This window comes from Phoca vitulina, unplaced genomic scaffold (genome assembly GCF_004348235.1).
Source record: "Phoca vitulina isolate PV1807 unplaced genomic scaffold, GSC_HSeal_1.0 scaffold2, whole genome shotgun sequence".
In the NCBI taxonomy this organism is placed as follows: Eukaryota; Metazoa; Chordata; class Mammalia; order Carnivora; family Phocidae; genus Phoca; species Phoca vitulina.
The window spans coordinates 66,237,601-66,251,631 of NW_022589705.1; the positions used below are offsets into that span (position 1 = coordinate 66,237,601).

At 39.1% G+C, this 14,031-nt stretch overlaps 1 protein-coding gene across 4 annotated transcripts in view; it reads left to right on the forward strand.

Moving 5' to 3' along the window:
* The window catches only part of ZSWIM5 (zinc finger SWIM-type containing 5), a 205,664-nt gene that overhangs the window by 140,278 nt on the left and 51,355 nt on the right, over positions 1–14,031 (forward strand). For all 4 annotated transcript variants that reach the window (XM_032430275.1, XM_032430292.1, XM_032430294.1 and 1 more), the window contains 2 exons: positions 5,175–5,323; positions 6,546–6,696. In XM_032430275.1, the coding sequence (XP_032286166.1) occupies positions 5,175–5,323; positions 6,546–6,696 (300 nt within the window). The remainder of the gene's footprint in view (positions 1–5,174; positions 5,324–6,545; positions 6,697–14,031) is intronic.

Sequence of the window (14,031 nt, forward strand, 5' to 3'; positions counted from 1 at the left end):
AGCAATGTGTGTATGTTTATATACATACATGTGTACATAGAGACTGGAAGGAAATACACCATAATATTAACAATAGTAATCTATGGCTGGTAACATTATAGGTGGATTTTATTTTCTTTATGCTTTAGTGTATTTTATATAATAAGCATGTATTATTTTTATAATTTAAAAAAGGATATTTAACAATGAAAGAAAAATTGATTCCATAGACTTACTAGTTCCCTCAGGACAGGGCTCATTGTTACAGCCTCAATGCTAACTTGGAGCCTCAATCCACATGATGGTTTGTTTCATAATTATTTATAAAAGACATCCTTTCTATTTTATCTTCACTTGTTACCATTTCTTTTACAATCCTGTGGAAAATTTCACACTATAACATTAAAGTGTCACTTACACTGACTGGGTCCACTTTACCACTACTGAGGGTAATTAGTGTCATACTCACCCCTTTTTATGAAAAGACTAACATGAACGTATATAGAAACATTTTTAGCTTTTTTTTTTAACCAAAGGATTTTTTTAAAAGATTTTGCCTGGGAGTTAGTGGACAGCTGGAGAGGCTGGTTGTGAACTACAGACCTAGTTTATCTAATTGAAATTATCTGTGTTCTTGTTCATTCATTCCTACATGCTCTACCCTCCTCTACTATCTGACCTTTAATCTTGACATTTCTTACAGATTAATCTTAAGTTTTCTCCTCTTCTTATTCTGATCTCTGTAGGCAATCTCAGCTACATCCTTGACTTGAAGCGTCATCTATGTACTATAACTCACAGATTACTTCTCCTATATCCAACTGACTATTCCATATCACAGAGACATCCCCAGATCAACATATCCAAATGTGAATTTACCTCCCTCCCCAAACTTGCTCAATAAATAGCACCACCATTTAGCCACTGGATCATGATAGAAATCTTATAGTCATCCCTAATACTTTTCACTTATGATCCATACACATTTCATTGCAAGACCTGTTAATTTTACCTCCAAAGTATATTTCATCATTTTCCATTTCTCTCTATTGATACTGCCATCACCCTAAATCAAGCTACCATAATCTCCCACCTAGATACCTTTTCCACTATTGCTCCCTTTTATTCCATTCTCCACACAGCTATCCAGACTAACTTTTCTATAACTACAGATTTTGTTATGGATAAAGTCCAGATTTCATATGGCCTGTAAAACCTTGAATCATGTGGCTTTTGCTTACATTTTCATGTGATTTTCCCTCTTCTTGAAATACTCTTCCTATCCTCTCCCCCTTATTATGACTATACTCAATCACCACAATGATTTATGACTTTATGCTTCTTTGAGCAAAAAATACACACAGTATTTTCTCCAGTCTTTGCTAGGCTAACTCCTAATTCATTCCTTGGGTGTTCACTGAAATGCCACCTTCTCAGGGAAAACTTTGTCTTTCTTTGCACACAAATATGTACATGTGTAATTATTTGTTTAACGTCCCTTTCCCCAACTAGTCTATCAGCTCCACAAGGGTAAGAACTATATCCGCTTTGTTTACCATCATACATCCAGTATTTGGCACAGGTCCTGACACATAGTAGGCTCTCAATTAATACTGGTTGAGTAAATGAAAATGTCTTAGAAAATCCTCCTTGGGGCCTCTTGCCAACTCATGCTCTCCTAGATGACTTTAATTCCTTCAACAGTTACACCAACTCCTTATAGTAGTGTTACCTGGATGCCTCAAATATTGACTCACTCCCTTTTTTGCTGCAACCATCCATTTTGGTAGCTCTCTTTCTCATCTCCTGGGTTCATTGTAGATAGCAAACATTTACATAGTTTACCTTCCTTTTTTTCCTATCAAATAAACAAATCCTTCTGAAGTTCTAGTTGAAATTTTACTGTTAGTAACTCTCGAGGCTTTGCCTTATCCGAGCCCTGTCCCAGCAGTTTTCTATAGTCTGTACACTGCGTATTTATAAACTGTGCCTTATTTCTTCCAGAGCTGCTGCCACTACCACCACCTGGGCCTAAAAGATTCTCCAGTTTTCTCCATACCCCTTTGAACTTTTATAAGGAGTTATCACTCCACACTTCCAGCCAGTTAATTAAGGCCATCACCCACGGGATATTGGGTCCTGTTCCTGCTTTTTCATATCCTAATTAAACCACGCAAGAGTCAGAATTGGTATTCACATCATCTCTGCTTGTTTTTGGAGCACCATTTCTGTTCTTCCCTCATCCCCATCCTTGGCAGCAAGGTACTCAAAGGCCCAGTCCTTGGTTTATGCCTAGCATATCTCATTTTATCTCAGTTCTGTCTTTATAGAGCTACTGAAAACTAGAATCATTAGAGGTGAGACTCTATAATCTGCATTTTTAATACAAACCCTTGGTGATTATTCTGTATATTAACATTTGAGAATCACTGTACTGGTGAGAACTCTGTCATCCTCACTAAGGGGAAAATGCCTTATTCTGACTAATCCTATATTCTATATAGTGGAATAGGCGAAGAAAGGATTTGACTATCTTCATACACACCATCCAGCTTTATGGTGTGAAACAAGCTTATGGCTCTCCATCCTCAGGCCTATGAGGCTAGAGGCTGAAGTTTAGTGTTGTAGTGAAAAACAGACTTTGAAGAGAGACCAGCATATAGATACTGGTTCATATACTTTCCATCTGTTATATTACTTACCTGTATAAGCTTTAGTTTTTCCTTTTAAAATTAAAATAATAATACTACCTTATAGAGTTATAAGAGTTCATTGGAATTTACTTACCAAATAATCATTGAGCACCTACTGTGTGCCAAGTACTGTTCTATATGTTGCAAATAAACCAGCAAATGAAACAGGTTATGCCCTCAAGGAGAGTATGTTTTAGTGAGGATATGTATAAAAAGTGCTTAGACTTTGGCATGTAGGAAGCACTAAAAATATGGCTCTTATTAACAAATATTTAAGGATAAGGAGTATATTTGTTCTGCTTTGCACTTTAGGGATACAAAAGAAGTATAGGATATATTATTTGCCCAACTGGAGCTTAAATCTGGATGGTCAGTGAGACATCCATTTGTTTATTCTATAAATATTAACTCAGTGCTATAATGAGCAAGGCACTGTGAGGTACAAAACTGAACACTTACTCTTTAAAAACTTCAATTTTGGGAATGTATGAAAAATGCACAGTTCTGTTGTAGAACAAAATGCAACAGGTCTTTTTTTTTTTTTTTTTTTTATTTATTTGACAGAGAGAGAATGAGAGAGAAAGCACATGAGAGGGGGGAGGGTCAGAGGAGAAGCAGACTCCCCGCCGAGCAGGGAGCCCGATGCGGGACTCGATCCAGGGACTCCAGGATCATGACCTGAGCCGAAGGCAGTCGCTTAACCAACTGAGCCACCCAGGCGCCCGCAACAGGTCTTTAAGAAAAGTAATAATAAAGTGCTAAGAGTATTACTCCTTTTATATATATTTGAGCATAGAATGCACATAACTTTTGACAGGTGGCAATGGGTTATATGGCTAATTTAGTGAGGGGGTAAAAAGAGCCTCCCCTGCCAAGTGAATTAAGCAGTACATGAAGCATGCCAGTGTTGGCTTTTATGTATGCTTATTTTATGGTTTCCATTGCTCATTGCAGCCCTGACTCTAGAGCTAAGGCAATACTGACAATAAGAAGTATCATTTGTTTGGCCGAAGAACGGGTTGCAGGAGAGGGAGAGAAATAAAGGAAAAAGCAGAAGTAAAGTCATAAGGAAATGTGGTTGATTTCTGAGAACACTAAGTTTCTAGCTGAAACATAGTATAAATATAGGGTAGACAAGGCTAGAAATGAAAGATAAGGCCTGAGCATGGAGAGCCTTGAATGCCAAGCTAAGGCATTTGGACTTAATATAATAAAAATGGTGCATCACTGAAGACTTCTGAGTGGGGAAGACAAAACTGTGTCTAGGGGCACCTGGGTAGCTTAGTCGTTAAACGTCTGCCTTCGGCTTGGGTCATGATCACAGGGTCCTGGGATCGAGCCCTGCATCGGGCTCCCTGCTCAGCTGGAAGCCTACTCCTCCCTCTCCCACTCCCGCAGCTTGTATTCCCTCTCTCGCTGTCTCTCTGTCAAATAAATAAATAAAATCTTAAAAAAAAAAAAGAGCTGTGTCTAGAATAATACATTCGAAGAAAAGTAGCATATAGTAACCATAAACTGGACAGTCATATGTATTAATTGATACTTGTAGAATAACTGAATGTGTGAACCCTGTTGATTTCATGGACAATAAGATGCACTAAAAAAGCTTAGCAAAAGAATAGCTTTTCTGGGTAGACCTAGATTTCATTTAAACAGGACTTTGATACAGGAAGACAAGAGAAAAAGTAGATTGACTGATTAAACATGACATGAATTTATAATCTATTGCATGACCACACCTGTAGAGCATTTGACTTACAGCCTTTTATCACTTGGAGGCAGGTATCTAAAAACCTAACACAGGACTCTGTCTTTGAGAAAGTGAGAGAAGATTCAGTTTTCATTCCATAAATATTCCCTAGGTGCCTGTCACATTACCAGCACTGTGCTGTGGGTGATTCAGCTGTGAGCAAGCAGCTAACAGGGCATGAGGGGAGAGGGATGTGTAAATAACCAAAACTGTTTGAAGGTGGTGCGGTGAGTCCAGATATGAAAGATATTTTGAGTATAAATTTATGAAATTTTTCACCTTGTGTGCAACTCTGCCTTTGCTTTAAGGGACAAGTTTCTAGAGATTTAGAAGTGTTGACTCCGCTCAGAAGCTACAATTGCATAATGAACTTTAAAAACAGAGTTTTTAAACCTGTACTTTACGGTCTATTTGAACTTCATAGGAAGGCAAAAAGAAGGAAAAAAAAAATAAATGTCACCCTCCTAGGAAAAAAAATACATCACTGTTTTCGTGTTTGTGCATTTCCTTCTGGGATTTTTTCCCCCTAGAATGGTATTTGTAGACCTTAAAAGGGGATAAGACTGAGACATAAGTGAGTATGAAACTAGCATTAGCCCTCTTACATTTATTTAGGACCACACAGTTGACAAAAGCCCAGAATAAGGCAGAATAAGCCATCCATTTTTTAATATACTCACAGAGTACCCCTCCTGCCAAATGTGGGGCATATGAATTCAGGGGATTCATTTCACCATTCCCATTCCTCATAGGTGCCCCTGACCCCACAGCTGGGGCCAGCATTGATGATGAGAACTGTTGGCATTTGGATGAAGAACAGGTGAAAGAACAAGTGAAGCTCTTTCTCTCCCAGGGTGGTTACTATGGCTCTGGGAAGCAACTCAATTCAATGTTTGCCAAGGTAAGATATGAAAGTATTTTTTTTCTTTAAGTAAACTGGGCTCACAACACTTCTGGCTTCATTCACTTGACCTATCCATACTAAATACTTGAAAATTAATGGGAGGGCTGATCAGAGCAGACCTGATCCAGAGCAGTTGGCAACCAGGGACCCCTACTACCTCACCGTGGTAGTCCTCTTCCTTCTGCTCCACTCTAAATAAGTTAGCTTTGCTGGGGGTTTTAGTAAGGAAGCCATCATCCCTCTGCTTTGAACCCAAGGCTGCCAAATGAGGCCTTGAAGAGATGTAGTATTTTAGAGCTCTGGGCTCTCACAGCAGGTTTTCTTTCTTTTTTTCTTAACACCTTTAGTGACAGGTGATTCACCGATTTAAAGTTTGCAATTCAGTGGTTTTTAATTTTTCACAGATATGTGTACCCGTTACCATAGTCAACTTTAGAACATTTTCATCACCCTAAAAAGAAACCCCATACCCTTTACCTGTCACTTCCCCTATCCCTCACTCCCCCTCCGCCAGCCCTAAGCAACCACTAAGCTACTTTCTGTCTCTATAGATTTCCCTATTCTGGGCTTTCCTAAGAGTGGAATAATATAGTATATAGTCTTTTGTGACTGACTTCTTTCACTTAACGTATTTTCAAGGATCATCCATGTTGTGACATGTATCCATACTTAATTCCTTTTTATGATTGAATAATATTCCATTGTATGGGTATACCACTTTTGTTTATCCATTCTCTGTTAGTGGATATTTGGATTATTTCCACCTTTTGGCTATTATAAATAATGCTTTTATAAACATTCTCATAGAAGTTTCTGTGTGGACATGTGTTTTCATTTGTCTCTAGGATTGGAATTGATAGGTCATATAATTCTACATTTAATCATCTGAGGAGCTGCTATACTGATTTCTAAAGTGGTTGCATCATTTTACATTCCCACCAACAGTGTGTCAGGGGTCTGATTTCTCTGTATCCTCACCAACACTTGTTATTATCTGACTTTTTGATTCTAGCCATCCTAGTGGATGTGAAGTGGTATCTCATTGTGTACAACAGGTTTTCTTGATATATGCAGAGAACTTGCTTGTAGAACAAGAAGCCCTCTTTTTGGCTCTTTGGGTGTGTTATGCTTAGATACTTCATCTTCTCCTCCCCTTCCTTCTCCTCCTGCTTTTTTATGATGTGCAGTCACCAACCCCTGGCCCCTCCTTATGTGTCAGGTTCGAGAGATGCTGCGGATGAGGGATTCCAATGGAGCCAGGATGCTGACGCTGATAACTGAGCAGTTTATGGCTGACCCACGACTCACACTCTGGAGGCAGCAGGGAACAAGCATGACAGATAAGTGCAGGCAACTCTGGGATGAGTTAGGTAAGTCCCCATAATCTCAGAGAAGTGCTATGTCTGTCCTACCAGTTTGCCCTCTGTAACAGTGTTAGTGAATACTTGCCATCAGTTATTACATGGGTCTTGCTAAATGAACTTTAGCCTAGCTGTGGAAAATATAGGCTCTACACAGGCCACCCAGAGTATTCTGAACTCACTTGTGTTGCTTCCACAGCATTGTGCTTTGCTATTGACATCAGTATTCTGTTCCAGATGTTACCACGTAGAAGTCTTTGCTGAGGGAAAATGTCTTCCCTTGGTTTCTGTTGCCTGGCACTAGCCTGGCTCTCCAAATACTTATCAACCTTACTTTTCTTGCTTTCCCTGGGTTTGCTCTTTTATATTACTACTAGACACACCTCTTAGACATAGGGCGGTTTCCAAGACTTGAGCCTTGGACTTCTATTCTTCTTCCTCTGTACACCCCTGAGAACTTTTTTTTTTTTAATGTCATGGCTTCAGAGCTTACCTCTCTGTTGATCTCAGCCTCGTCTTCTTTCCACTTAATCTGCACTGCCCTATCAGCACTGCCCTATAACCATTTATCTGGTTATAGGGCACTTTCCACTTATCTGCACAGCCATATCAGCACTGCCCTATAACCATTTCCACTGAAAAATCCCCCAATCACCTCAAGCTTGAGAAATCCAAAAATGAATTCAGGCTTCAACCAAAAAAGGTTCCCCTAACTCTGGCAGTGGCACCACCATTCCTCATTCTACAAAACTGACTGTCAAGCACTCATTTTTCTTTCATTCCCAACATTCAGTCACCAACTTCATTTGATGCCTTGACCTTCAAAATGCAATTCAGTGTCCGTTCACACTTTTTAATTTCCCATCACCACTGGTCTGGTTGAAGGCATTGGGAACTTTTAGATTAAATTAGACCTGTGGCCTCCTGAATGGCCTCTGTGTTCTAGATTCTCCTCATCAAGGCCATCTTCTTTGGTCATCATTTCTCTGTATCATTCCACTACTCCAAGGCCAGTTTTGCAGTGCTAATACTCAACTCCTCTCCCTGTTTTCAGAATCTTCCATACCCTGAATCCAATCATGGCCCCACTTTTACTTATACTGGAAAAGTTCTGTGTAACATATTCTAAAAGTTCTAATATATAGCTCCTCCGTACTTCCTCCATGCCAGAAAGCAACAACAAACTTTCCACTCATACAGAGTAATACAGGAGAAAGCTGCAGGTTAGGAGTTCAGTGAGTTCTTCTGGGCTGAAGCTCCTGGAGCATATATTTCATAGCCTCAGAGCTAAAAGCCTTGCAGAGTGAGGCTTCATGACTCTGCAACTATACTCATTTACTTTGGGGTTTTGTTTTGGGTGCTGAGGCTTTTTGATCTCACCTGTGGCACTAATGGCTTTGGAGCTCTCATTAGTAATGAATAGCTGCATTTTTGAGTGTTATGTGCCAGTCGCTGTGTTACAGATTATACTGACATTTTTTTCACCTAATTCTCATAACAACCCTATGAGGTAATTTTGTGTTTACTGCAAAGAAACAGAGATAGCTCTGGTTACTTCTGGATACAGAATAAAATTATAGAAAACTGTCTCTGCCATGACATAGTCACACTTTCTGAAGTATAGGAATGTTGCACTATTGGTCTAAAGCTACTGGTCCAACCTGTTGTGACCAGGGTCACATGATACAGTACATGGCAACTTGGGGACTACTACTAGACTCTTTACTCAGAAGGGATTGCAGTCACGGACTCCCTTCCAAGGTAAGATTTTGGCACCTTCATATTTTTAGATGAGAAAACTGAGCTCAGAAGAGTTAAGTATTTTATTCAAGATCACACGTGGTGGTTCTACCCATGGAACAGCAATATGTTTGACTCCAAATCAAGCATCCCTCTGCAACATCTCCCTCAATTCTATCTTGTTATGTACTTATTTTTCTCTAAAGTGCATGTTTTTAAATTTAAAATTAGCCTTCTTTAGTGAGTCAGTTTCATCTGAGGCCTGAATCTCATGGAGTAATTTCTGTCATACTCGTGGAATTGTGCTGTGGACTTGGGCTTGGCCTTTGAGGCAAAGGTAGGTGAGAAGAAGTTAACACAGCTGGCTCCCAGTGCTTTTAAAGCATTTGTCATATCCTTAGGTTCATTAGGAAAAGCTCTTGCTTCTGACATTTTCGTATCTAAGAAATTGCTGTTTCAGTCTTCTAAGAAACCCTAAGGATTCTGCAAAGACAGTGGTTCTCAAACTTCTCAAAATTACCGACTTATTTAACAGGTTGCTGGGCCCTGTCCCCAGAGTTTCTAATTCAGTAGGTTGGAGTAGGGCCTGATAATCTGTATTTCTAACAAATTTCTAAGGAATGCTGTTACTGCTGTTCCAGAGACCACAATTTGAGAACCAGTGCACTAAGAGAAGCCTTATTGGGTGAGACACTAGAGTATGGTGCATGCATGCTTCCCCTTACTACTCTGAGGGTTCCTTATTGTTCACAAGGTCTGCTCACTTGGGAGGGCCTAGGCAGGGATTCTAGGAATTTAGAGGAGTGGACTCACTACTTTCAGATCCTGAACCAGAGAAGATAGACGCAGTCAGACATGAAGTTTTCTCATCTCCCCATATCTGTACACATATGGTTTGCTTTATATTCTGTTAAAATCTGTGAAGTATCTCTGCTCCTATAAAAGGGCAATTCTTACATATTTGCTCTGGGTCCTGTGCCATCTCCTTTTCTCAAGAATTTTGCTTCTGCAATTATCTCCTTTCTCTGGCATTATTAGTTTCTCCCTCTTTACTGGACCAATTCGATCAGCATACAAAAATGCTCTAATATCTTCAATCTCAAAAAAAGTGCCTTTGATGTTCCCATTCCCCACCAATTATTACATTTCTGTTCTTTCCTTCAAAGCAATATTTCTTTTTTTTTAGGTTTTTATTTAAATTCCATTTGGTTAACAGACAGTGTAATATTAGTTTCAGATGTATAATATAGTGATTCAGCACTTCCATATAGCACCTGGCACTCATCACAAGTGCACTCCTTAATCCCCATCACCTATTTAACCCATCCCCCTACCCACCTCCATTCTGGTAACCATCAGTTTTTTCTCTGTAGTTAAGTCTGTTACTTGGTTTGCCTCTCTCTCTTTTTCTCCCCTTGCTTGTTTGTTTTGTTTCTTAAATTACACATCTGAGTGAACTCATATGGTATTTGTCTTTCTTGACTTATTTCACTAAGCATTAAACTCTCTAGCTCCATCCGTGTCATTGCAAATGGCAAGATTTTATTCTTTTTTGTGGCTGAGTAATATTCCATTGTATATATATACCACATCTTCTTTATCCATTCATCAGTCAATGGACGTTTGGGCTCTCTCCATAGATTGGCTATTGTTGATAATGCTGCTGTAAACATCGGGGTGCATGTATCCCATGGAATTAGTATTCTTGTATTCTTTGGGTAAATACCTAGTAGTGCAATTGCTGGATCATAGGGTAGTTCTATTTTTAACTTTTTGAGGAACCTCCATATTGTTTTCCACAGTGGCTACAACAGTTTGCATTCCCACCAACAGTGTAAGAGGGTTCTCCTTTCTCTGCATCCTCACCAACGTCTCTTGTTTCTTGTGTTTTTGATTTAAGCCATTCTAACAGGTGTTAGGTGATATCTCATTATAGTTTTGATTTGCATTTCCCTGATGATGAGTGATGTGGGACATCTTTTCATGTATCTGTTGGCCTTCTGTATGTCTGCTTTGGAAAATGTCTGTTCATGTCTTCTGCCCATTTTTTAACTGGATTATTCAGTTTTTGGGTGTTGAGTTTTATAAGTTCTTTATATATTTTGGATACTAATCCTTTATCAGATATGTCATTTGCAAATATCTTCTCCCATTCTATAGGTTGCCTTTTAGTTTTGTTGATTGTTTCCTTTGCTGTACAGAAGTCAAAGCAATATTTCTTGAAAAACTTGCCTGTAGTCATCCTTTCCCCTTTGGTCACCTCCATTCTATCTTGAGCCCACTATAATTGAGCTTCCATTGCTCGTTTCTGCCACTTTATTGAAGTTGTTCTTGTCAAAATCACCAGTGACTTCAGTATTGTTAAATACAATGGTTACTTCTCTGTTGTTATCTTATTTGACCTCTTAGTAATTTTCAATAAAATTGTGCCCTTCTTGAAACTTATTCTCTTGGCTTCTATAATCCCATCTTCCTGTTTTTCTTCCTATATTCCTGGCTGCTTTCTCTCAGTCTGTTTTGCAGGCTCTTCTGCCTTTCTTCAATCCTTTTGAATATTGAGTACTCCATAGTACCCACTGCCCTGTCTACATTCTCTACCTAAGTGATCATATTCAGTCCCATGGGTGGTTTTTTTTTTTAAGATTTATTTATTTATTTGAGAGAGAGAGAGTGGGGGGGGGAGGGGCAGAGGGAGAGAATATTTAAGCAGACTCCCCACTGAGCAGAGGCCAGTGAAGGGCTCGATCCCACAACCAATGAGATCATGACCTGAGCCAAAACCAAGAATCAGACACCCAACCGACTGAGCCACCCAGGTGCCCCTAAGTGCCATGGTTTTAAATACCATCTAGATATAGGTAAGTCACAAAGTTATATCTCTAGCCCTGACCTTTCTCCTGAGCTCTAGGCTCAGTGTCCACCTACCCACCACTTCTAAGAAACATCTCAAATTTAATAAGACCATCATTGAACTCTTAATTTTCCTGCCAGAGTCTGATTTTCCCCTTGTTGTCCCCATCTCTGTATCAGCACCAAGATGTATCTAGTGGCTCAAGAAGAAAATCTAAGAGTCCTACTTGGTTCCCTGTTTCCTACCTTCTATAGCCAGCCCAAGACTTCCCCCAGAGTTGGAAGACTAAATGAGATAATGTATATAAAATGTTAAACATAATGCCTGGCCCATAAAAAGAAATAAATTGTAGCTATTATTTTACTATTATATTTACTATATAATAATTATGTGATTTTTTAATTTCCATAGTAGCTAACCTTTGGTTAGAGTTTTTGACACTTTTTTTAAGTTGCTGGAAAATATGCTTTTGGATACTAGTAACACAGTCCCATGAACCATGAATGCTATTATATGCAAGCAACTGCAGAATTTTTTGCTTTGGCTCTTTCTTGGAGATGTGATAGTCTCTGAATGTTTTTGAAACAAATTTATTAGGACTTAATAAGACAGAAAACTCATTTTTAACTTTCCAGTGAAGGTGCATGTACTCACTTTCTAGGGATCCCCTTTTTAATATCTAAATGCCTAAGAAATAGGAACTCTTTGATGACTTGAGTTAGCACCCTGTTTCTTTACTTCTTTTTTTTTTTTTAAGATTTTTAAAAATTTATTTGACAGAGAGTGACACAGTGAGAGAAGGAACACAAGCAGAGGGAACAGGAGAGGGAGAAGCAGGCTTCCTACTGAGCAGGGAGCCCAATGCGGGGCTCGATCCCAGGACTCTGGGATCATGACCTGAGCTGAAGGCAGACACTTAACAACTGAGCCACCCAGGCGCCCCTGTTTCTTTACTTCTTAAGCCTCTATCAACTCACTTGATCTGTTTTCCATTCCTATTATCTTATTGATTTTGCCATTCATAATGTCATTAGAGTCCTGTAGTTGCTAAATTTAATGGCTTTTTGGGGGTTCTTATTCTACTTGTGAAGGTTAAATGTGAAAATCTTTGACTTCAATATAAATGAAAAACACTTTATAAACTGTAAAGTAAATGTGTGTTACTAATATTGACATTCTGCTACATTAGACATTGCTAATTGGCTTGTGTGTCACTGATTTCTCCTGGGTTTTTTCTCTCTCTTATCTCTTTCTCTTTTGCTTATTCCTCCTTCTTCTCTGCTCATGACTTAAATGTTTCCTCAAAATTCTGTTTTTCGCACTCCTCTCATCCTAAATGATCACGTTTTCATCATTTTTGTTCCTTGGTAGGTAGGGCCATATCCCTCCCTTACATTAATTTTAGAAGAACCAGCAAACTGTGTAACACAGACACCATTGGGGAGCTACAGTGTGAAGAAAAAAATTCTTTCTTATTACGTTTATATAGGCCTTTAGGATTCTTAAATCGTAAAAGTAGAGGGGGTGCCTGGGTGGCTCAGTTCGTTAAGCGTATGCCTTCAGCTTGGGTCATGATCCTGGGGTCCTGGGACCAAGCCCCACATCCCGGGGTCCTGGGTTCAAGCCCCACATCTGGCTCCCTCTTCAGCAGGGAGCCTGCTTCTCCCTCTCCTGCTCCCCCACTTGTGCTCTCTCTCTCTGTCAAATAAATAAATAAAACCTTTAAAAAAAAAATAAAAGTAGAGAAAGTAACTCTTTTATGACCTGAATATTTATGCATCTTTCTTAATGCCACACTGTTCCAAATTTTTTGCCTCATGCACTTACATATTAAGGATTTCCTGCTGCCTGGTGTTCCTAAAGGACTTTGTAATTGGTAGGAGCTCACAGTCCCTATGGAAGGAGAAAACATCCAATAGATTAAATATCCAAAGGGACTAAAATGACTCCTGAGAGCATATTTGCCTTAGCTTATATCCTTCCCCTTGTTTGGGATACACCCTCCCTCCATCTCTCTGCCCAAAGAACTCCTGTTTATCACTTATTCATCTTTTAAAACGAAGTAATACATGTATACAGATTAAAACGTCAAATACTTCTACAAACTTTAAAATAAAGAACAGTATTCCCTTGCCCCATTCCTTCACATTGCCAATTCCCACTTCTCAGAAAGAGCAATTTTAAATCTTTTGGCTGCCCTTTCTAATATGCCCTCATATTTCAGAATGCCTGTTCTTTCTTGATTTTTACATTCTAGATATTATCTTTTATCTTCCTACAATGAAAGATGAGGATTTACCTCTCTAAGGATCAAACCGTTAGTATTCTTTCCCAGATAGGGCTTCTTATTCTTTTCAATATGGATAGGCTGAGGAGGTTGCAAATATTTAAGTTCTGCTTCCTTTTTAACAATCCCATCTTTAAATTATTTCTCTCTTCTCACATTTTACTATAAGTAGTCAAGAGGAACCAGGCTACTCTTTCAATACTTCACTTAGATATTTCCTCAGCTAATTTCATTACTCAAAAGTTCTCCCTTCTGCTAGGGCATGAACACAGTTTAGCCAAGTGCTTTGCCACTATGTAACAAGGATCACCGTTCCTGCAGTTTCCACTAACATGTTCCTCATTTCCATCTGAGACCTCATCAGAATGGCCTTTACCTTCCGTATTGCTACCAGCACTCTGTTCAGGATTACTAAGGAGATTAAGACTTTATAAGTCCCCTCTTTTCTTTCTGGGACCTCACCAAA